Raw genomic sequence first — 23,068 nt, forward strand, 5'->3', positions numbered from 1 at the left:
AGTGTTAGATTTCGTGAGACTTATTATACAGCTGATGGAGGACACACAGCTGCTCAGAACATTTTCCATGTGCTTCAACTCGCGCCAGAAGTGCTACGGCTTACATATTCGTCTTGAGTTCGTTACAAGCGTAATTAGTAAAGTCTTTTCTCGGCACAAGAGATGATTTCACAGTTTGTTTGTGAAGGTCCCAGTTTCTCGCCATCCGTCGTAATCAGCATATCAAGAAATGGATGGTTATTATGTTTTTCTGTCTATAGCAAATTTTACGGTAGGCTAGAGACTGTTCAGGTGACTTAGGAAGTCACAGAACTGTTGCTCGCCAGGGCTCTAAGCGACGAAGGTATCACTCACGTATCTGTACCACATCTTCGGTCTCTACGGTGTGCTAAATCCAGCGCTTGTCTTTCTAAATTCTGCACGAAGAAATTTGCCACGGCTGGATTGGGCAGACTATCCATAATGATGGTTTCCACTTCTTCACAGAGACCACCATTCCACATCAAGTAAATCGTAGTAAAACATGCATGAAAGAGAATGGTAATGTCATGTGTGAAAACGGAATCGATATGATCCACAGAATCAGGTTGTGACGCTTTCGTAAACAAAGAAATCACATCAAAGCTAACTAGGATTCCGTTTCGTCCAAGACTGAAAACCTTCAGCTTCTCAGTGAAATGTCCCGAGTCCTTTACAAACGTATCAGTCTTTCCCATGTGCAGCGAAGCAGAGAGGCCTAGTCTTTCGCCAGTTTGTTGGTGAGTGACAAGTACTTACAGTCAGTCGTAACGGTATACTATCTTTGGGAATATTTATAACCCATACAGCCGAGATGCTAGTGTTGTACAGTCTCCTCTGCACATCGCTATGAAAGAAGATGGCCATCAATGACCGATTTGAATGCCATATACCTCCATGCTTATATACCTCGTCCTTCATTACAACAGTAAAATTACTGTTATCGGTAGGTTGTACCAATGTACTCTAGTCGGTGTTACACCTCTTGATAGGTGGTAGCCCATCTTCTTTCAGGTTACACGCTGGTGGTTTTTCCCTGACGCAATTACTCATGGTTTCAGTGCGTATTTTCTCAGCTTCGGTGATGTATTATACAGATAAAATTCCGGAGATGATAGATAAATTCCCTCCTTTATGAATAACAGGTCGTTCCTCTGAAGTCAACGCTACTTCACTGTGTGTGAAATTTCGGAATTATCTGTCCTTCAAAAAGGAAGGAATTTCAAGATCATTCCAATAACATTACTTATGCTAATATTGGTAACACCGCAGCAGCCATTCGTACCCTTCCTTGTGAAAGAGCTAAGGAAATACACACAGAAACCGAACAAAACTACCAACTTACAACGTAAAGAAAGAAGATTTGCAAGCTATAATTAGTCACAACATGGACAAGAGTATGTTAGTACTGCCTGCAGACAAAGGAAATACAATCATTATAAAGAAGACAGAGGGATATGAGCGGAAGATTCGTGAAATGTTAGAACAGACGAACTACCGAAAGCTAAGCCTAGATTCGACACAGTGAATGACACAGAATACAAAGTATCTAATGAAGGTTTATTCCCCCTGAGCGGACATACAGAGGAACCTGGGCAGCTCAAAACCCTTAACATCTCGGCTGTTTGGATTACTAAAAATTCACAATGTTGATGTACCTTTAAGATCGATTGTAAGCACTCGTGGCTGACCAGCTGTGAAAAGACTTGACCTCTCTGCTTCAGTCACCTTTAGGTAAGACTGACACACACATAAACAACTCGGGACTTTCATTAGGAGCCGAAAAAATTAAAACTCGGACCAAACGATATCCTAATTAGCTTTGATGTGGTTTCTTTGTTTAAAAAATGTCACACCATGATTCTGTGAATCATATCGGTTCCATTTACCCGCATGACCAAGCTCTTTCATGCATGGCTTACCGTGAACTACTTCATGTGAAATGTGAAATGGTGATTTCTATGAACATCTGGAAGGCGCCGCCATGGGTAGTCCACTTAATCCAATGGCTAGGTTGTTCGTGGAACATTCCGAAAGACAGGCGCTGGACTTGGCTCTTTGTGTGCTGAATGTGTGGTAGAGGTACACCACCGATAACTTCGTCAAGTATATCCATGGTGAGGAACAGATCTGTGACTCCCTAAGACACCTGAACAATCTCTATACAACATTAAAATTTACTATGGAGGAAGAAGAAGGCGAACAATTGTCATTTCTACATGTGCTAATGACGGCGAACGGTGAGAAAATCGGACAAAGTGGGTATCGAAAACCGACACATGTACCGGAACTTTCACAAACTAATCGTCAAATCATCGCCAGAGCAAATAAAAGAGAATGCTCATAAAGCATGCCAGACGAATATGTGAACGGTAACACCTTGGATGCAGTACTAGGAAAGTGTTCTAAAGAGCTGTGGGTTCTCCATGAGTTGTGTAAGAAGTGTCACGAAATCTACCACTCAGCGAAGTGATAAGTCAGAAGATGAAATATCCGGTATAGCCTTTTCGCCTCGAAACCCAGGGTGACGAACGGAGTCGGCCACATATTGTGCAAACACAGCTTAAAGACAATTCGCAAACCAGTCAAACAGATCAAAGATTTCACAGTTATATGGAACATTCCACATACCCAAACGCGTGGGAAAGTTTATGTTGAAATTACTGGACGATCCATCAATACCAGGTTCACCGAACATAAAAGGCATTGCAGGTTTGGGCGGATGGAGAATCGGCCGTGGCAGAGCACGCGCTGTGTGAGACCGACCACGCAATAAAATACGCCGAAATGGAAGTTCTCTTCGTGGACAAGAACCACGCCAATTTGTGCAGGAAGCTATAGAAACACTCAAACATGTTAACAGCTCAGTACGAAAGAGGAAAGCCTCAAGGTAAACGGATCTTACAATCCTGTGTTGCAGCGAACGACTGTTGCAGGTGTAAGTGGAGAACCGTAGTGAAAATGACCAGGAAAAACGTCTCGGATGGTGGGGCAACAAGTATGTTACACGGTGATTAGAAACAATTTGTGAGGTGTTGCAGGGTAATTCGTGCTGATAAATAATTGTTAAGAAATAAATTCGATACGTTGCACCGTTTCCGAGTTAATGAGCATTGGAGTTAGCCAATCAGGCTCTTGGGCATACACATTCAAGGGGGCTTCCAGATACAATTTTTGTCAGTTGTTCCTGTAGCGTAGATAACAGAGCATGAGACTGCTCAGCCTTTCGCTCGTGTTCCATTCTTACTACCTTCCCATGTCCAGTTTTTTTATCGTTCTCTTGTTCTGTTTTAGGAACCAAACGGACACGTTTCGCGTTACCGTGTCGGGCGGGAGGCTTAAATTTGCGCGTGCAAAGACCTCATTGGATAACTTCAGTGCTAATTAACTCGGAAACGGCGTAACGTACCTAATTTTTTGTTAACAATTAGTTATGATCACACCCTTACAATCATTTCACACCGTTTCTAACCATCCTGTAATCGCCGGCCGTAGGCTAGACTACAGTGCGCCACCAGAAATGTAGGTTAACACATTGATAATGCCAGCCACTTGTACTAGCGAAACGTCCGAGAAATCGTCAAATAATATCGGCCAAAGGATTCGCGACAAGAGCTAACTGGTAATATTTCATATTAACAAAGTTCATCTATCGGTAAGTGCTGTTGATTGGTGGAAATGATAAGAACCTTTAAGTCTTGTGACCCTCAAAGGAGCTTTCTTCGATTTTTTTTCTTTTTGAAAATGTTGTCGTGCTGCTTTAGAAAATTGATATTACAGCACTATTCCTCAAACACAATTTACAGACATGTCCGACTAATTTTCTGCGCTGAATTATTAATTTTGGGTGATGGATTAATCCATCGCTTGATGCCATACAAGAATAAAAAAGAAAAGAAGGATTACAATGAATTGGTCTTCAGGACAGTAGTTGGAACATCAAGCGTCCTCTATAAATTAGGCATTCTCATTTCCACCTTTACCAAATAAGACGAAAATTCTGACTGAAGAACTGTTTCGATTCGTTGGAAGAAGTGTGTCATAAGATGTACATTTCTCAAACAACCAGAATGGCGCTTTATGAATGGATTCTTTTTCTTTGAAGAAGTTCAGCGGACCATTACCATAAAAAAGGGTTAATAAAAACGTATTCTGTTGTTAAACATATCTCTCATCTTCTCGGCATACATATGCTGACGCTTCATACGAACTTTAGAAACGTGTATATAAATGTCTAAGGCTGTGACAAAAGAGCGAGAGATTGCGTACAAGCGATCGATGGGCACCACGATTAACGGAGTAGCTACGAAAATAAGAATACTCAGTCGTTACTGACCTAACTGTATGTTTCACTCTCATTTGACATCAAAAATTCATCAAAGGTATTACTGGGTTGCTATGTGGTTCAAGAAGTGTGAGAAAGATTTAATACTTGTAATATGAGTAATTGTTCTCTACAATTATGAAATGCATAATTGGAGACGAGAAATGTTTAAGTCTTAGGCATTCCATTATTTTAGTTTTATTTAGAGTACTTGTGTTTCATTTATGTGATTTAGTTCAGTTATTACCAAGAGTGTGTAAAAATTGAATCTTCTTGCTATAATTAAATTTTAAGGAAGGTATATGCCTGCGGTTTGTTCCAGTTTGCTAAACTACAACCTGATTGAGGAAATCCACGAGAACGCTTTCAATGGTTCGGAGATAGCCGAACTGTAAGTATCGCAACACGCAAAAAGCGAAAAGTTTTGCTTTGCCTGAAGAAACATGATTGGCGATTAACGTTTACAGCAGGTTAATGTACATGTAGGCTGCCCATGATTAAATTTCCAGTTTCAAGCTGTAGAAAGAGGACCATTGCTCAGAATGCCTACAAATCTGAACAGTATAGTTTTGACGCAGGAGGTAACGACATGGAGAAAAAAATGAACCTTTTACCAATAGATGGTGCTTTAAGTGTTTTAACGTAAATGGGTTCGGTACAAAAGACAGATGTATCGCAATACGACGACTATGGTTGAGTAGCCCATTACGCCATCCGTACTGTTCAATGTGCATGACTGCACGAGTCCAGCAGACAACAGTTACGGCACTCACACCTAGGTAAACGCATCCACAGCGGCAAGTTCGTGCCATATCAGTTGGTAGAAATTGATTGCCCTGAGGCCGAAAACTGAAAAAAAGCAAAATGACATGGGTTTCTAACTGTTATGAGACATTTTCAGTATGATGTCCACCGTTTCCTGCCACAAGTTGAAATCGAGAAACTGTATGATGCACAGCAGATCGGAGTGCCCTCGGGGGTAACGTTCAGAATGCGTTGCGCAGTGTGGCCTTCAATTCATCTAAGTTCGTAACTGAAGCAATTAACACAACCCCTTTCAAATAATCCCACAGCCAGTAGTCACGTGGATTAATGTTAGGTGACCTGGACGGAAGGTCTGTACGGAAATAGCGCTTGATAATTCTAGCAAACCGAATGCCTCCAGGTTCATTGGCTGTGCAATGCGCTGAGGAGCGCCATCTTGCATAAAAATAATCCTATCCACACACCCACGTTGTTTGGGAGTTGGAATGACGTTGGTGCGCAAAAGACTCTCATAGCGTTTTCCATTGACGGCACACGTAACAGACCCACAGGACTCCTCTTCTCCAAGAATTACGGCCTTATGAGGAACGATGCAGTCAAAGCGCACCACATAGCCACATTTCCAAATGTGTGGATTTCCCGTTGCCCATATTCTGCAATCCCCTGTATTCGCATGGCATTGAAGATGGAAATGGGCTTCGTCCGTCCACAGAATGTTCCATGGCTATTCATTGTCCACTTCCACACAAGCAAGAAATTCCAGAGCGGACATCTGTCTTGCTAGCAGGTCAGCAAGAAGCAACTTCTAGCAATGCCGGATGTTTCGTAGGATTTTACGCACCGTGCTTGCAGACATGTCCAGCATTGGGGCAATTTTCTCGACACCTGGAGCAATGCTGTGGCCAGATCTCGAACGAATTAGTCTCCTCCCTCTGCCACTTTGCACTTTAAGAGAACCATTCTTTTCGAATTTGGTAATCATTTCCTCCAGACCCTTAGCAAACATCGCACCAATATCTTTTTAATTCCTTTGAGTGTCCGGAACTTCTGCAGGGCTACTGGTACACAGTCACAGTTCTTGTAAAAGAGTTTTACCAACAGTACTTGATCCTTCATGGTGACAGCCATGTTGGAAGTCTCAGGAGAAAGCTGAGGAACAGCCGTATGCCACACTTCTGTTGGAGGCACATTTTGATTTTTAAAGACCCAGTTCTTCGTCATATTTACGTCTTTTTGCATGACATTTCTCTGTGCGTCAGTAGTATGCTGTTCAAATTTGATATCATTCTGAGCAACGGTTCTCTTTCTATCCCTTTTTTAATCTGGAACTTTAGTTATAGATATGCTTTATTTTAAAATAACATTTATGAGCACATCTACATGACGATAATAATTTCGATATAACAATTCATTTTGGATTCCATGCAGGCTTCCATCAAAATTTCAATAGACATCCCACATTGTGGAAGACGTAAAATTTTTTTCATTTACCGTAAATGTCAGAGCAGTTTGTTTGATGTCTTTAGTAAACTGCTCTTTGGATTCATGACAGTTAATAAAATAATTAAATTAGGCCAGGACTACTTTTATAACACTGAACACTGGAAAATGGCTCGCACTTATTACACAAACGTTTAATTAAGGACGGAATGAACATCTTGGTTGGAAGTCATCAACTATACATGATTACTGGAACTGTTTAAAATACTTATGATAGTTACAATTACAAGAATATTTCAGCAGTGACCAGCAGCTACTTTTGTACCAGTTAGTTACAATTTTAATTATGATACTCGTTGAAAATAGTATCCTCACTCAACTTTAGTGAAGATTTAAAGTTGGTGGTGAAAAAAGAAGCAGAGTCTAATGTCTGTCATCTAATATTCCAAAAACATGTACAGATTTATAAATGAACTGCGGTCATTTGCCGATATTGTAAAATTAGTTTTGCTCGTAACTACTGAAAATATACTAAAAAAATCTTCGCATCCAAAAATTTATGGAGGCCATTCACAGAAACATTACAGAAATTGTGACATAGCAATACATAATTTTAGCTTCTTCATGGTCAAATTTTCAGACCACTTATGTTGGCAAACTACATCGGCAATATTCTCCTGAGTCCGTTGTGCTTGATTTCATTATAAGCTAATATTTCTTTTCTTATTTCTGTGTACATTTTTATTTACGCCAAGGAAACTGTTATACTTGGATCACAGCCTTTAGCATGTTGAGAACATTTTATAACAGATTTTTTTCAGTGATAACTGTTTCCTTCTATGTTTTACTAATGAACAGCTATCTTTTCTTTTTTAACACGTCATAAGACACATAATTTTCTCAGAAGATTCCACTCTTCATTGTCGGCTTTACAAAAAGGGATCGCTGCTTCGAAAGCTACTCAGTGCTTCGGTTTATCACTGCAAGCTGTTTCACTAGTATTGCAAAGGAAGGAGGTAATTTAAAGATTAACATAAGGACGATAGCTGTACGAACATTGAAAGAATTTATTCGGAAATATAGTTCATTTTTAGGGGATATACGAGGGCTGTTCAATAAAAAAGGATCGTAAATTTTTTTCACAACGTACCTTTACTCATCCTCATATTGTTGATGTTCCTTCTCAAAGTAGTCTCCCATGGATGCGATGCACTTGTCCAGCGTTTCTGCCAGTCTTCAAATACATGCTGGATATCATTTTTTGAGAAGTCCTTGAAAATAGCCTCCGCAACTTTCGCCACTGCTTCTGATGATTGAAAATGCCTACCACGAAGGCGGTTATTCATGTTAGGGAATAGAAAAAAGTCACATGGGGCTAAATCCTGACTATAGGGAGGGTGAGGGATACACTTCACGTTGATTTTTGCAAGATATTCAGCAACAACATTGGCAATATGCGGCCGCGCATTATTATGGTACAGCATCCAACCTGCTTCGCGGAAATGTGGTCTTTTGTGCCTGATATGGCCTTACAATGTTTTCAGGACATCCCTGTAGTATTGTCCAGTTACTGATGTGTGTGCAGGTACAACAAGCTGATAAATCCTTCCATGAATATCAAAGAATGAGATGGCCATAACTTTCTCAGCAATTTAGGGTTTTGGTGATGAAGGAGATTTCCACACTGAGCTTTGCTGTTTGCTCTCAGGATCAAAATGATGTACCCAAGTTCCATCAGGAGTACTTGAATTTGAAAGAAACTACTAATCTTCCTCTAACATTAACTTTAAGTGGATGCAGACCAGCACGCGAATGTCATTTTGCTCGGGAATCAACAGTCTCGGAACCCATCGCACACAAACACGTGTCATGCGTAATTTTTCCGTCACCAACGTGTAGGTGGCACCCAATGAAATTTTCAGTATTTCATAAAGTGATCTTCAGGTAATTCGTCGATCCTTCCTCACAATGACAACAGCAGTGTTGATGTTTTCTTCCGTAAGAGCAGTAACAGGAGCACCGGGTCCACCTTCCATTGAAAATGATTGACTCCCCTCTTTAAACATTTTAAACCACCTTCGAGGTGTACTGCAGGGAAGAACAGTCTCTCCATAGCTCTACTGTAACATTGTATAGGCCTCAGCAGAAGATTTGTTGACAGGAAAGCAAAATTTCAGTCCTCATATTGTTCCTCGTTGTTACCTCCATTGCAGTGGTAGGCGATAGTGAACATGTCTGTCCTTGCCTGCCTCTCATAGGCGCGAACCAGGAGTCCCAACAATGAAACTACTACGGCGTGTTTGTTGCACATTAAGCTAACAGAATATAGTAAGATTAAATTTTAGCGCGAGAAATTATGACCATAAAAAATTATGATCGTTCTTTATTGAACAGCCCTCGTACATTAAAACATTTTATGGGATGTACATCGATTGACAGAATGAACACATTGTGTTATCCCACTCCGTATTGCTCTCTGCCCACTGTCAGAAGCCTCTTGGTGAAATTTAGACTGTACAGTAATATCATGGGGCAGAAATATCAAATAGAACGTGAATCACTCTCCAGTAGCTGGTGACACGGGGCTATATTTCTAACACAAGAAAAAAATATTGTTTTAAAATGAAGAACAAACCGCCTTCAGTCACAAGTTGTGTTTATTTACTTCACTATACATTTCGAGCCCTGGAGGCTCATCTTCAGGTGCTTTTTAGTGATTTACATCAGGTTGCTTTTTAGTTTTTTGCCTCTTGATATTACATTTTTGTGTTACAACATGGTATATTGTAGATATAAGTGCAACAGCGTTAATAATATGAAACTAACTTACAGTTTAACATTGTATGATGTCTGCTTCTGTTGTGCAGTTGGTAAACACAATACATATCTTTAATTTTGTAGTACATACATAGTCACACACTTTTTCGCACATTTTAATAATGCCGAAGATTCTCGTTCATACAGGTGCTCTACTTCTAAATATAATCGATTTTCTTGTTTCACAGAAGATAATATGATATAGTATTACTAGTTCACATGTATTATTAACAATTATTTGGCACCATGTTGTAGGTTGTCAGCTGTTTGTACTATTATAGATTTGATTTCTCAGGAAAAAATAAACTTTTAGAGGCTGTTAAGCTCTGTTTGTTCATTCAACAAGTTTTCGGAATATTTTGCTTTGTGTAGTATTATTTCTAACTGTTCTAGTAGATTAAGTTTCTTACTGTTGGATTCTGTGTGAAGTACAGTTAAGCTGTTGTGGATGTTGTCAAGTCTGTGTTTATTGATATACATGTGGTTAGCTATAGTAGATTTTTCAAAATGGTTTAGTCGAAAGGCGTCGGTGTGTTCTTTATACCGTGTGTGGAAGGTTCTTCCAGTTTTTCCTATGTAAAATGCAGGGCAACTCTTACATTGTAATTTATATACTCCACTGTGTTGTGTTATTGGTTTGTTTGTGTTCACCGTGTGAGGTAAGTGGTATCCAAGTTTGCTGTTTGTGGAGAAAGATATTTTAATACAGTTTTTTTTTTAATAAGTTAGCTATTTTTCGTGATACTGTGCCTAAGTATGGAATGCTTGCGAAGATTTGCTTTGTGTCTGTAGTTTTCTTTTCAGTGTTTGGTGAGTGATGTTGGTCTGAATTTTTCTTGATAGTTTATCAATTGATTTTACAGAGTAACCATTAGTTACTGCAATTGTTTTGATACTATCTATTTCTTGTGTTAGTGCTTTGGTTTTAAAGGTAATGCATGCGCCCTGTTCAACATTGATCTAAATGCTGCATATTTATTTATGTGTGAATGGGTGGTATGAAGATTCATGTATTGTGATGTCAGTGTAGGTTGGTTTTCGGTAAATGTACAAGTTATGTATCACAATACAACCAACTGCACAACAGAAGCAGACATAATACAATTTTAAACTGTAAGTTAGCTTCATATTATTAACGCTGTTAAACTTATATCTACAATATACCATGTTGTAACACAAAAATGTAATGTCAACAGGCAAACAACTAAAAAAAAATCTGATGTAAATCACTAAAAATCACCTGAAGATGAGCCTCCAAGGCTTGAAATGCATAGTGACGTAAATAAACGCAACTTGTGACTGAAGGCGGTTTGTTCTTCATTTTACGAAAGTAAAACAGTCGCGGACGAAACACTGGAAAACAATGGATAAAATATAAAAAAGAAATATATTGTTAACCCAGAGGCAGTCCCTGCGGTAAATACCCTACACAAAAACGTTTCAGCATCTTCAATACGTAGAGTGCCTTAGGAAGATAGGAGAGACAAATTAACAAACTGGGGCATACACAATGTGTCTCAGTTGCATTAGGACTGGGGCTATGAAAAAATAAATCGTGAATTATGTTCACAATACCACTGAATTTATTCCAAATAGTCGCCCCCTGAATCAATACACAGCTGAAATCGTTTTAAAAGTATTTGAAACCGTCACTGTTGTCCTATTTTGGAACCGCATTTACTACTGCAGTACAATTTTCTACGATGTTCTGAATTGTGTCGTAACGGTGTCCTTTGAACGAAAACTTCAATTTGGGCAAGTCTGTTATGGCCAAACCCGACGATTACTGCCGTTGATCCAGAATTGTGATCCATTTGCTGGCCAAAAACTCGCGCATTGTTTTCATTCTGTGGGTTGTGGTGTTGTCGTGGAGAGCGACCAAGAACCTGCCTTTGGGTCTTGTGTTAAATTCGATGAATTCTCGTCCACAAACACAAAACTTAACATAAAACTCGATGTTGCCTCACTGTTTCACCGTCATTTTCCGACAAGAATCAGACAGGTACTGTTACATTCAGGACGACCATGCATGTTGAACTTCTACACGGCTATCGTTGAAACTTCAAGGAGCTTAACACCACAACTCACCATGCGATAGAATTGCAGTTTGTAATTTCACACCAGCTGTCCTGACGGAACTGGGAAACAATGTGTACTAACGCACTGTGTGAGCGAATTTTCAGGATCACAATTGGCCCAAAATTTGTGTACATGAGTGACTGAGCCAGTGCGAATACAATAAAACTGCAAGGCGAATTCACTAAAGCTACTTTATTCTGCGAAACTTCCAGACCTGAACCCCAGTGTCTAAGCTGGAAGTGCTTTTTCATGACGATGTATGTCCTGCTTGACGCCAATAAAGATATTTCTGTGATGCGGCACCTTTAAGTCGCGAGCAATGTAATCGCATGTAGTATAGATCAGGAGTCAGATTGTGGGAAACACGCAGCATTTTCACGGCCATGTTGAAGGCTTTTGTACTGCCGACCACAATAAAACATATGTTGTTTTATTGAAAAATACTCTTATTTTCTTAATATTTTTCTTTTACCTCATTACATTTGTTATTATTAGGTCTCCTTACACTTTGTTTAAAAGCGCTGTCCAGAAACATAGGCATCCTACATGTATGAAATGTAGTGTAAATATCGTAAAGCACAATCAGATTGGTTGATGGAAAACCAGGGAAAGCTTTTTATTTGTTGTAGTGGTATCCGCGATGCCAGATTTGTTCTGTCTTTTACTTCACGTCCTAAAAACATTGCTACGGAATCTTACACGCCGAAACACGCCTGGTGATATTTGGCGGTGGTATTTTATTGCAGGAGCAGCGTAATTCATAGTCGTTAGCTATTAGTGTACAGTAACTGGAAGTGTGTCTTGTAACTGTGTCTCTGCGTTCCGTTGCAGCAGCCTGAAGGGAAACCGCAGGCTGAGGCACATCCACCCAAAGGCGTTCGTCGGTCTGAGAAGCCTCAGAATTCTGTAAGTATACTGCTGTCTCATGGCCCTGAGCACTGAGTTGCTGACCACACTCTAGATCACTTAGTCTTCCTGTAGTAAATAATTTTATTACTACGACATTTCTCAGTTTTCTGCGAGAGATGTAATTACTTTTTGTACTCATTACTCTTAAAACAAATTTATGCAATACGACATGATTTACTCTCCTGTAAAAACATCTTCATCTCAAAGTATCTCTTACACCCATAGTATCAGTAATATTCCACTTCCTCCACATGTTTATTCAGATGTGAGATTTTTTATGTGGTGTAGCTCTTGGAGCATTTGCAAGTTTCGTTAAGAATATCTTTGTGAACGGATGTCATTAAGATAATTGAAAGACTTACAGACGTTCCTGTCGTACTGCGGTCAACGATCACTTTTTGCTCCATCTCAGAGTCTTTATATTCTTTCTTCTAATTTCTCCCCATGTCATATTCACCTCTTCATTTACATTGGTCTTCTCATCATCACTGATTCCGATTGATGCTCTTGCATTGACCAATTTGTTTTTTTGTTATTTATTTGTTTTTTTAATTCCTAAAAGCCCAACATTCCTTTTTATCGCATTTTAAATTTCGATTTTTCTTGATGTAACATTACCAGACAACATTTTACATCATTCATTGTCTTGAGTATCATAGTTCATGTGGAAATACCAACAGACGATCTCATCATTTTCTTCCTTGCTGACAATAAGGGGACAATGAATGTAGTATTATTTATGAAATAGCCTCTAATTTGTGACTAACAAGTTATGTGCAGACGAAGAAACGAATGCAGTCTTATTTTAGAATAGGGCTTTGTGATCTCGTACTCTAAAATAATGAGAACGGAACGTCTCCAAAGGTCATTCAAACGATAACAAGGGAAAGTAAGAGAAAATTTACAATATTGTATTAATAATAAACACATAAAAGATTTCTTAGTTGGTATCTGGGATCTTTTATGGCATTAACATCTTTTCACCCCCGACAGTGATTTGTTCCTCAGTATGTGAAAAATATCAAGTTGCAACGTGCAAAACATGTTACATTGTACGTCCACCCGCAACCGAATGGGAAATCAGAGCAGAGTTCAGATGAAAGCAAACAGCACCATATCTCGTAAACAACTGTGTTTAAAATAAGTTCAGAGTTGACGTCATCTTTAGACTGTTTTACCTTAACGAAAAGGAATACATGAGGACGTAATTAACAAATGGATTTTTTATAGGATCTGCCTTTCGTGTCAACAGCCTTATGACTCATCTGATGCGCCTTGCCATGAATTCCTCTCCTGCACTAACATCTTCATCTAAGAGAAGCACTCAAAAACGAAATTTGTCAATTTTTTTCGGAAGTATACCAATATCTACTTTTCCCGCAGTTTTGAACATATATAGCTTCATCGGGTGCCATGGCAATTATTCCCTGAGCTCTCATCACATACATTATCATGCTTTCCTGTCTTCTAGTCAATGTTTTCCATGTGTTACTCTCTTGGTTGAGTTTGCGGAGAATCGTTTGGTTTCATACCTTATCATGAATATCTTCGTCAAATTTAGATCGTTGTTCCATACTAGCAGACATCTTTTGGGCAGAATTGACTTCCTTGTCTCTATTATTATGTGTTTTATATCCTCCTTGCTTCATCTGTCAACAGTTATTTAAATTCAGAAGTAGCACAATTCCCTCACTCCTTCTTCATGGTCCGCAATTGTGATGTTATCACTAATCTCATTTCTCCTGCTCCTCATTACTTTCGGCTCTCTTCGCTTTAGTCTGAATCCAGTGTGTGATCATCACACCATCCACTCCATTAACAGCTACTGCTATTCTTCGTCAGTTTCGCTGCGGATAACAATCCTGTATAAGATCTTATAATTTTAAACATTTTAGAAGGTGATTATTAACGGTCGTCAAGTAATGTATAAGATGCATGACTGACAATCAGCTGCTCCTTTACTTAAAACTCAAATATCGACCGGTTTCAGTCACAGACCATCTTCACCGGTCACGGTTAACACAGTTGAAGCCACGACATTACATAAGTCATTACTGAATAACCACACCACATACGTAGAGCATGTCAAGAAATACAGTACACCACGCAGGAATTTTAAGGCAAACATAGTAATAACATGTTACAAACAGAGCAGTATGGCCTTTAAAAGTCCTGTGCGGTACACTGTACTTCATGACATTCTCTACGTACGAGATGTGGCCATTATTTAGGTAATGACAGATGGGATTTGGCTTAAACTGTTTTAACCGTAAAACGTGAAGCTGGTCTGTAACTGAAACCGTTCGTTATTTGAGTTTTAAAAAAAATCAGCTGATGATCAAACATGAATTTTATACAGATCTTATCATTGCTACCCTTTCATGCTGAAATTCATCCCACTCACGAGCCTTAATTTTTTTGCACCACTTCTCCATCGATAGGCAGACTAAACAGTAGTGATGAGAGACTACATCTTACATTCTTTTCAATCCAAACAGTTCGTTCTTGGTTTTCCATTCTTATTTTTCGTTCTTGGTTTTCCATTCTTATTTTTCACCGCTGGTTCTTGTACATATTGTATATTATCCATCTTTCCCTATAGCGTACACATATATTCTGGAGAGCTTCAAACATCTTGCACCATTTTATATGGTTCGATGCTTTTTCTAGGTCGATCAATCCTACGGGACGCGTTAACAGATAGGTTGACACAAACGTTGGATGTTAAATGTAAAATTTAATAACAATGACTCTCTTTGTTTCAGAGCTAAGGTGGGCTGTGTTGAGCTGTTTGAGAGGGACTTAAGGCGTGACTGTGATGTTGTCAGGGACGTGTCGCGGACAGCCATCGGGTCGCTGCCCACAGTCGGGCTACGAGAGCTGGAGGTGCTGCGCCTGCAGGACACCGACACCCTCAAGGTCATCCCCTCCATCTTCAACTTTGAGGTCAGTACCAGCAGCCGCTCGCTCACTCCCTCCACCACACGTGTTAGTGCTGCAAAGTAGAGATGGGCAAATCTGTTTTTCTCAGAGATAGGATCATAACTGGTCACTTAGAGAAAGGAACAAGTTTTTTCTCATGTCTCACCATTCACTCACAAATTTAAGCAAAAGCCTTCTTAATTAATGTCACTGAACCTGCGTTTTTATCTGATTTGGACCTAGTCTAACATACAAAGAGGAATAATAGTTTTGTGTCATTCCTTTGGTAATTTTCAGATACAGAAATTTTAAATTTCGTCTGCTACAAAAATGATAAATATTACAACAAAATTCTAAATATTTAAGAATCAAGATTGATTATTATTATATTTTGATACTTTTGTTGAATAAAATACAATATAAGAAATATAACAACTGTAACTGAAACGTATCTGCTGTCGTTATTTACAGTGAAGGTACCCAAAAAGGAGAAATTAATGAATACTGTCATTTATAGATAAAATTTGACACAGTTTAGTCGATGTGAGTCTGTTTCCCCTATCAGTGCATATTTGTCCTGCTTTTGAATGCAATCGTTGACAGGCTGTTGTTGTATCACCCTGGTTCCCAGAACTCCTGAACTTGATATTGTATCACAGACACAGTCCCCTTGGCTGTTCAGAGACGTCGCTAAACACGCCCAAAGACGTAAATATCGACGCATGAGCAGCGCTTATTAGTCGTAGGGGTCCGACAGCCGATCAGACCCAGTCATTGCATCAGTAATGAGATACACGGCTCGTGTTGTCTGTAGTTCAACCATGCCTAGACCATCAATACTGCTATTCGATCGCGTCCGCATTGTTACTTTGTGCCAGGAATATCTGTCAACAAGGGAGGTGTCCAGGAGTCTCGGAGTGAACCAAAGCGATGTTGTTCGGGCATGGAGGAGACACAGAGAGACAGGACACCCAAGGGCTACAACTGCAGTGGATGACCGCTACCTACGGATTATGGTTCGGAGGAACCCCGACAGCAACGCCACCATGGTTAATAATGCTTTTCGTGCAGCTACAGGATGTCGTGCTACGACTCAAACTGTGGGCAATAGGCTGCATGATGCGCAACTTCACTCCCAACGTCCATGGCGAGATCCATTTTTGCAACCACGACACCGTGCAGCGCGGTACAGATGGGCCTAACAACATACCGAATGGACCGCTTAGGATTGGTATCACGTTCTCAATACCGATGAGTGTCGCATATATCTTCAACCAAAGAATCGTCGGAGACGTGTTTGGAGGTAACCCCGTCAGGCTGAACACCTTAGACATACTTTCCAGCGAGGGCAGCAAGGTCGAGGTTCCCTGCTGTTTTGGGGTGGCATTATGTGAGGTCGACGTACGCCGCTGGTTGTCATGGAAGGCACCGGAACGGCTGTACGATACGTGAATGTCATCCTCCGACCTATAGTGCAGCCATATCGGCAACGTACTGGCGAAGCATTCGTATTCATGGACGACAGTTCGCGTCCCCATCGTGCTCATATTGTGAATGACTTCATTGAGGATAATGTCATCGCTCGACTAGAGTGGCCAGCATGTTCTCCAGACGTGAGCCCTATCTAACATGCATGGGATAGATTGAAAAGGACTGTTTATGGACGACGAGACCTACAAACCATTCTGAGTGATCTACACCGAATCGCCGTTGAGGAGTGGGACAATCTATACCAACAGTGCCTTGATGAACTTGTGGATAGTATGCCATGACCAATACAGGCATGCATCAATGCAGGAGGACGTGCTATTGGATTTTGGAGATACCGGTATGTACATCAATCTGAACCACCACCTCTGAAGGTCTCGCTATATGGTGGCACAACATGCAATACGTGGTTTTCATGAGCAATAAAAAGGGTGGAAATGATGTTTATGGTGATCTATATTCTAATTTTCTGTACAGGTTCCGGAACTCTCGCTACCGAGGTGATGCAAAAACTTATTTTAATGTGTGTACATTTAGAACCAGTTGATACAGTGTTGGCCACACAAATTTTCTAGTTTCCCATTTTTCTAAAGGATCGTCGTTTCTAAGCAAATATCCCTCCGTTAAATATTTGTGCAATTCAACAATTGCCACACTTTTTGGGTCACGAATTTCTTGAAGCTGACTGATAGTTTCATTTAACTCTCATGTGTTATGGTGATACTTGGTTGAGAAATTTGATGTATTTTTTCTTATTGAACAATCAACGCTTTATTTCTCCAATAGCTTTTATAATAAATCAAGACTTGATCCGGAACCTGATGACATGTGCTGGATAGACCTTGAAAGTCAATTTGCCTTTCTGGGATGGTACCTTCACCCACAGTGGAGCAGATGTGACTGAGGACGGTTAAAGAGAAATGATTTCTCGAGTTTCTGTATCGACTGATGGCCATCTTGGTCGGCTTCATCATTTACGTTGTTCCAGAATTACTGGAGGATGTTACGATTTTAGATGTCTCTTCAGGTTTGGTGATGAGCCAGAAACCTTGGAAATTATCTGCTGACAGTAGCGGTACTTTCATTTTTCTTCCATTTTGGTCAAATGGCACCAAACATAGCTCATAATTATTCCAGGCGATGGCAATGTGGATGATATATTGTTGTGCAGCACCCAAAAGTACGCTGGTAAAATTAAAATATTTGCTATTAATATAGACATTTTTAAATATAAAAGCTTGAAGTGAGAACAAATATACATTCAGCACATTCTATAATCAGAAGTTATAGAGTAGGATGCCCATTGTTGTGATCCACGAAACTTAGACTCACAATCGTGAAGTTTGTGTCATTATACAAAGAGGTTTGAAACAGTCATAGTGATGAAGACACTCGCGAAAAGAAGTCCGACAATATGGGAGGATTTCGCTGGTGAAAGATAAAAATTTTGAATAATGTGATATCCGAATGTAGGCTACATAGCGTGTGAACAAGAGAAAGCAGGAGAATGATCCAGATAAAGGCTGGAAAAAAGCAGTCCAAATGAACTCTAATGCCTGCATTTTAGCAGCTACGAACTTGTCAGTTCATGTAGCCGAAAGTTCTATCAGTGTGTCTTTATTGTGACTGCAGAACATAGCTGGCCATCCTTTGAACCTATTTCGACGGACTCTACCATGTATTTCAGAATATCGACCTCCATGTCTTTCTTCTAACGAATGTGGACACCTGTCCAAAGCATGTTCTTTATTTCCGTAAACATAGACTCCACTCTCTTAAGAGACCACAGACTAAGAGACGAGGAAGTCGCGTAGCGCCATACAAACGCTTTGACTTATTACCTACCGTGCTACTCACATCCATTAGTAATGAAGACAAACAAGTCAAATATATATTTGTAGATATCAAATCTCTTAACAAAATTTGCCTAATCTGCGTCCCCTACAGACCTCCGAAAGTAGGAAGGATAGCCTTTTTCAGACCTGACCTTCAAAATTCGATTCCACTTAGGAGTATACAAATAATGCTGGTAACTCTAACATAAATGTTATTCCCCTTCACTGTGAAATTCAAGCGTGTAGTTTCTTCTTCAAATGTAACAGTATTTCAGCTTGCAACCACCCATAATGCTGCCTATAGTCACATCCCCACACATATATTTGTTACGAAATCAACAAGCAAAAAATTGGTATCTGGAATAACAGCTCACAACATCATAATCATGACTTACTCTCTAAAATATCCAAGGGATAAAGTGTAACTGAAAAGATTCAGGGACTTTAAGTGTATCAGTGTACCTGAACCTGCAATGGAGGCACAAGAGATAATTTGGAGACGTCTTCCATTCCATTTCTGGACGTGAAAGACAAACGCCATGAATCAACTATCAAACTAACACTATGACAAAATAAATAAACTCACTCGTAGACTGAAAACCTGAAGGGAAAATCTCCATCTTACTCAACGGAAGAGGTAAAACAGTTCATGAATCTCAGAGCCACTGCAAATCGGACTTACAAACGACCTCCTACCCTTCAGAATAAAATGGTTTACAAGCAGAAGGCAAACAGAGTCACTCAGTCTAAGAGAAACGATAACTAAGGCATTCCGGTACACTAATCTAAAACGTGAAGCCAGATGCTCTATAGGAAAGCTTGTGTGATCTAGGCAAATTAGATGGTGCTGCTGACCCCATCGTCCCAACCAAGGCAATAAACCAGTACTTGACTTTAGCGATAAACTTCACTGTAAACAAAACATAGATTTACTGATTATTTCACGGAGATTAAGTGACGGTAGTCGTGAAAATTCTTTCTTAAGCTGACAACGTCGTCGAACAATCTATCAGGTCAGCATTTATTGCACAGGATGGCGTCGCAGTCCAAATGATCAAGCTTACTGTTGACCCACTATTGCTCGTAATAACTACAGTTGTCTACACCTTGAAACTACTGCACGGACAACACAGCAGAAACACTCGTTCTCGTCAAAATACAGGCATTAGAGATCTGACTGCTAAGAAGAGTAACTGGGTACATTCTGTTTGACGGGAGAATGAATGCAGACATCAGAAAAGAGCTCAGAGTGAAAAACTTAAATGAGTGGATTAAAAAATACAGAAACAATGCAAGAATTATGTCACAAGAATGGAAGACGACATATTACCAAAACTGATGATAATTAGTACCCAGTGGGCAGAAGATATTTATGAAGACAGAGAAAAATCTGCAATTTCAACTAAGAGGGCTTAACAGACAAATGCCTAATACATGCAGGGAGAAGAATAAGTCATATCACATTAAATGATTATGATTTTTAAGTAGCTGTGATTTTAATAATTTTTGTAATTACATATAAAACTCTGGTCTTATGTAAGAGGGCTCCTGAAATATGAATGGTCAGTATTCAGGGATATGACAGAACGATGATTTGAAGCAAAAAACTTCAGTAGAAATATGCACTATTATGAATGGTTTCCGATATAGAACATATTTAACGTACATAGTTATTTATTTTCCTCATTATTCAGTACATTGTCATTGTTTACAACGTACCACAGCAGTGTAGACAAAGTCGAGACGAATAATTTGATACAGGACAGATGATCTATCAAGTCAGGAAACTACCTCAAATTGGCTTACAAATCCTACCAACATCTGAGTTCATTCATGTCGTTCTAGATTTTCAGTATTCTCTGTCTCTGTTCTTGAGAAAAAAATGAATAGGACCTTTTACAGGAAATTTCATGTGGCTTAATTCTGTACTGTGACAGGCATTCACTAGAGGTCACAGATGCCGTATTATTCAAGAAAAACCGATGAAAGTAGCTCTAAATGTGTTCTCTCTCAGAAAACTTTCAGAATAGGGCATACGTCCATATTTAGATTTTGCTCCAAATGACCCTTCCTGTCATATCTGTGAACATTGACCATTCCTTCTGTGACATCCTGTGTGCATAGACTATCACGTATCTTAAAATAATTATTTGTTATACATACTGTTATTTTTATTAAGAGCTGAAGTCAGATGGAGGGGTGTTCAGTCAAGAAAGTGAGTTGCACTCTGTATCAATGTGCCAACAACTCACATAACAGTGACACCTCAAGTCGCTCTGGGATCTTCTCCGTGCGATCTTGTGCACAAGAGTGGTGAGGAGCAGTGGGCTACCTTGCAGTCCGATCCGAAAAAATGATGGGAAGCAGTGAGGTATCAAGCTACATTGCAATCCGATCTGCGAGAGTGGTAGGGGTTACTGAGCTACTGAGACGGCTTACAGTCCAACTGGTGAGAGTGTTGGGAAGCGCTGAGCTGCTGGGAGGGGAATGATGCCTGCGTCACTTTGAGATATGTTCCGACCACATGGTGGCTGAAGACTGCAGTTAATATGATCGCTGATAGCACATTCTGAGTGCAATGCTAAGTCAGAGAATAAGAAGCAACAACACACTCAAAAGTGTGCAAACGTTTATTGAGCTTCTAAAATTTGTGATATTCTTTTCAAATCAAGAGCGGAAGCATGATGCGGAAAGTGTGTTCTGCGTTAGTGTAACGTTTTCAACAACTAATCCGTTCTTTTCCTAGTTACCTGCATGGTCAGCGTGGCGTTTTGCCAAGTGAAGGGACCCAGGTTCAATTCCTGCTGGGGTTGAAGATTTTTTTCCACTTGGAGACTGGGTGTTGTGCTTACATTCATATTGTGATTATTAGCATCACTATTGGGAATGTCTGAAAGATTCCGACCTGACGGCCAAAAAATTGAACAAATTAAATGGACGTTTCTTATTTTTTGCTGTTTTAATCGATGGGAAAAGCTTCACATACTACTAGCGTATGCAAATTTACATGTGCACGTCATCTATAACATTTTTGTAGCTTGAGGAACATTTTCTTATGGATGTGGCATGGGGTGCCACTGCAGCATCCTACTGCAGAAGTTTCATTCCGCTCATTACAGTCACCAGAGACCCATTTTGAAATAAGACGTGCTACCATTAATTTTTCCCCAAATCACCCATCATCCACTCTTTTAAAGGATCTGGCTCGTTGAATCAATTCAGTAGTGGACTGCCCTTTACTGCTGCCAGGGGCTGCACTTCGATTAAAATAACTTTGGGACTGACGTTTCAGTGAATCCTGTGATAGGGACAGGGCATCATCCAAAAGAAGCTCTACGGGCTCACTTTGTTGCCTGTCCTATAGGCACCAACAGCAGTACTTCGCCAAGCAACACAGACCCTATACGGTGGAAGGAGGTCTCACAAAGCAAGCTGCTTGGAGTACATATGTTGTGCATGATCCGATGACTCCCCTCACCACCACTCACATCTCTTAATCACTATGTTAATTAATAGACGTAGAGACTAACGTCCTTGTGCTTTAAGTATCTGTTATTGGCCTAACGTTACTATGACTCAGTATCGTTAAATGGAAAAGAAAGAAAAGAGAAAGCATACGTTTCTAATATGAATGGGAATTCAGTGTATGACCTAATTTCCTTCTCCCCCGTCTCTGTCCATCTCCTCTCGCTCCCTTCTCTATCCATTTCCTCCTCCTTCTTCCTCTCTCTGTCCATTACTTCCTCCCCCTCTCTCTGTTCATCTCCTCCTTTCCACTTTCTATGTCCATTTCTTTCCACTCCTCTACCCATGTCCTATTCCCACCTTCTCTGACCTTTACCCTCGTTTTTTGTTATTGCGGATTCAAGTTCCGCAGTCTTACTAAGTAATCATGAGTCAATTAGCTATTAATATAACATTCCTGTTTGCTAACCTTTACATTGTAGTATATTTCATTCATATGTATGTATCTACAAGTTACATTTATTAAAAATACATAGCCTTTATGTGTCCGTACAATATTTGAATAATATGTAAATATTTGAAGTAAATTGTTCGAGTACTTTTTGAGATTTTTGGTAAGAATGTTTCCACTTCGCACATTACAAATCTGTTTCTATTTTATATAATATTGGAATGTATAACCTATGTCTGCCTCTATGTTCATCATGTATCAGAGCGGAGGAATAGCGCTTTGTTGCTGTAATTTTGGACAGCAGTGTAATTTAAGAACAAATATGACATGCTCCAGCTTATAATATTTAATACCTTGCTGAATAATGTGGTTCACCGTGTAGGCAAGAACTGTATTATTATTTAAGCAACATTTTGTTTTTGTAGCTGTAACATCCGGTGAGATAATGATACCTAAGTACGCAAAAACATTGATTAAGGGAACTGAAACTGAAAGTCTGCGTGTCATTTTGTTCTCAATGATAATATGTTAAAACATTCCAGCTTCATAATTTTG

At 39.7% G+C, this 23,068-nt stretch overlaps 1 protein-coding gene across 1 annotated transcript in view; it reads left to right on the forward strand.

Moving 5' to 3' along the window:
- The window catches only part of LOC124557359 (follicle-stimulating hormone receptor-like), a 176,085-nt gene that overhangs the window by 106,515 nt on the left and 46,502 nt on the right, over positions 1-23,068 (forward strand). Inside the window, exons 6-8 of the mRNA XM_047130897.1 lie at positions 4,665-4,733; positions 12,275-12,349; positions 15,181-15,298. Of these exons, the coding sequence (XP_046986853.1) occupies positions 4,665-4,733; positions 12,275-12,349; positions 15,181-15,298 (262 nt within the window). The remainder of the gene's footprint in view (positions 1-4,664; positions 4,734-12,274; positions 12,350-15,180; positions 15,299-23,068) is intronic.

The sequence above is a fragment of the Schistocerca americana genome, chromosome 1 (assembly GCF_021461395.2).
Source record: "Schistocerca americana isolate TAMUIC-IGC-003095 chromosome 1, iqSchAmer2.1, whole genome shotgun sequence".
Classification (NCBI taxonomy): domain Eukaryota; kingdom Metazoa; phylum Arthropoda; class Insecta; order Orthoptera; family Acrididae; genus Schistocerca; species Schistocerca americana.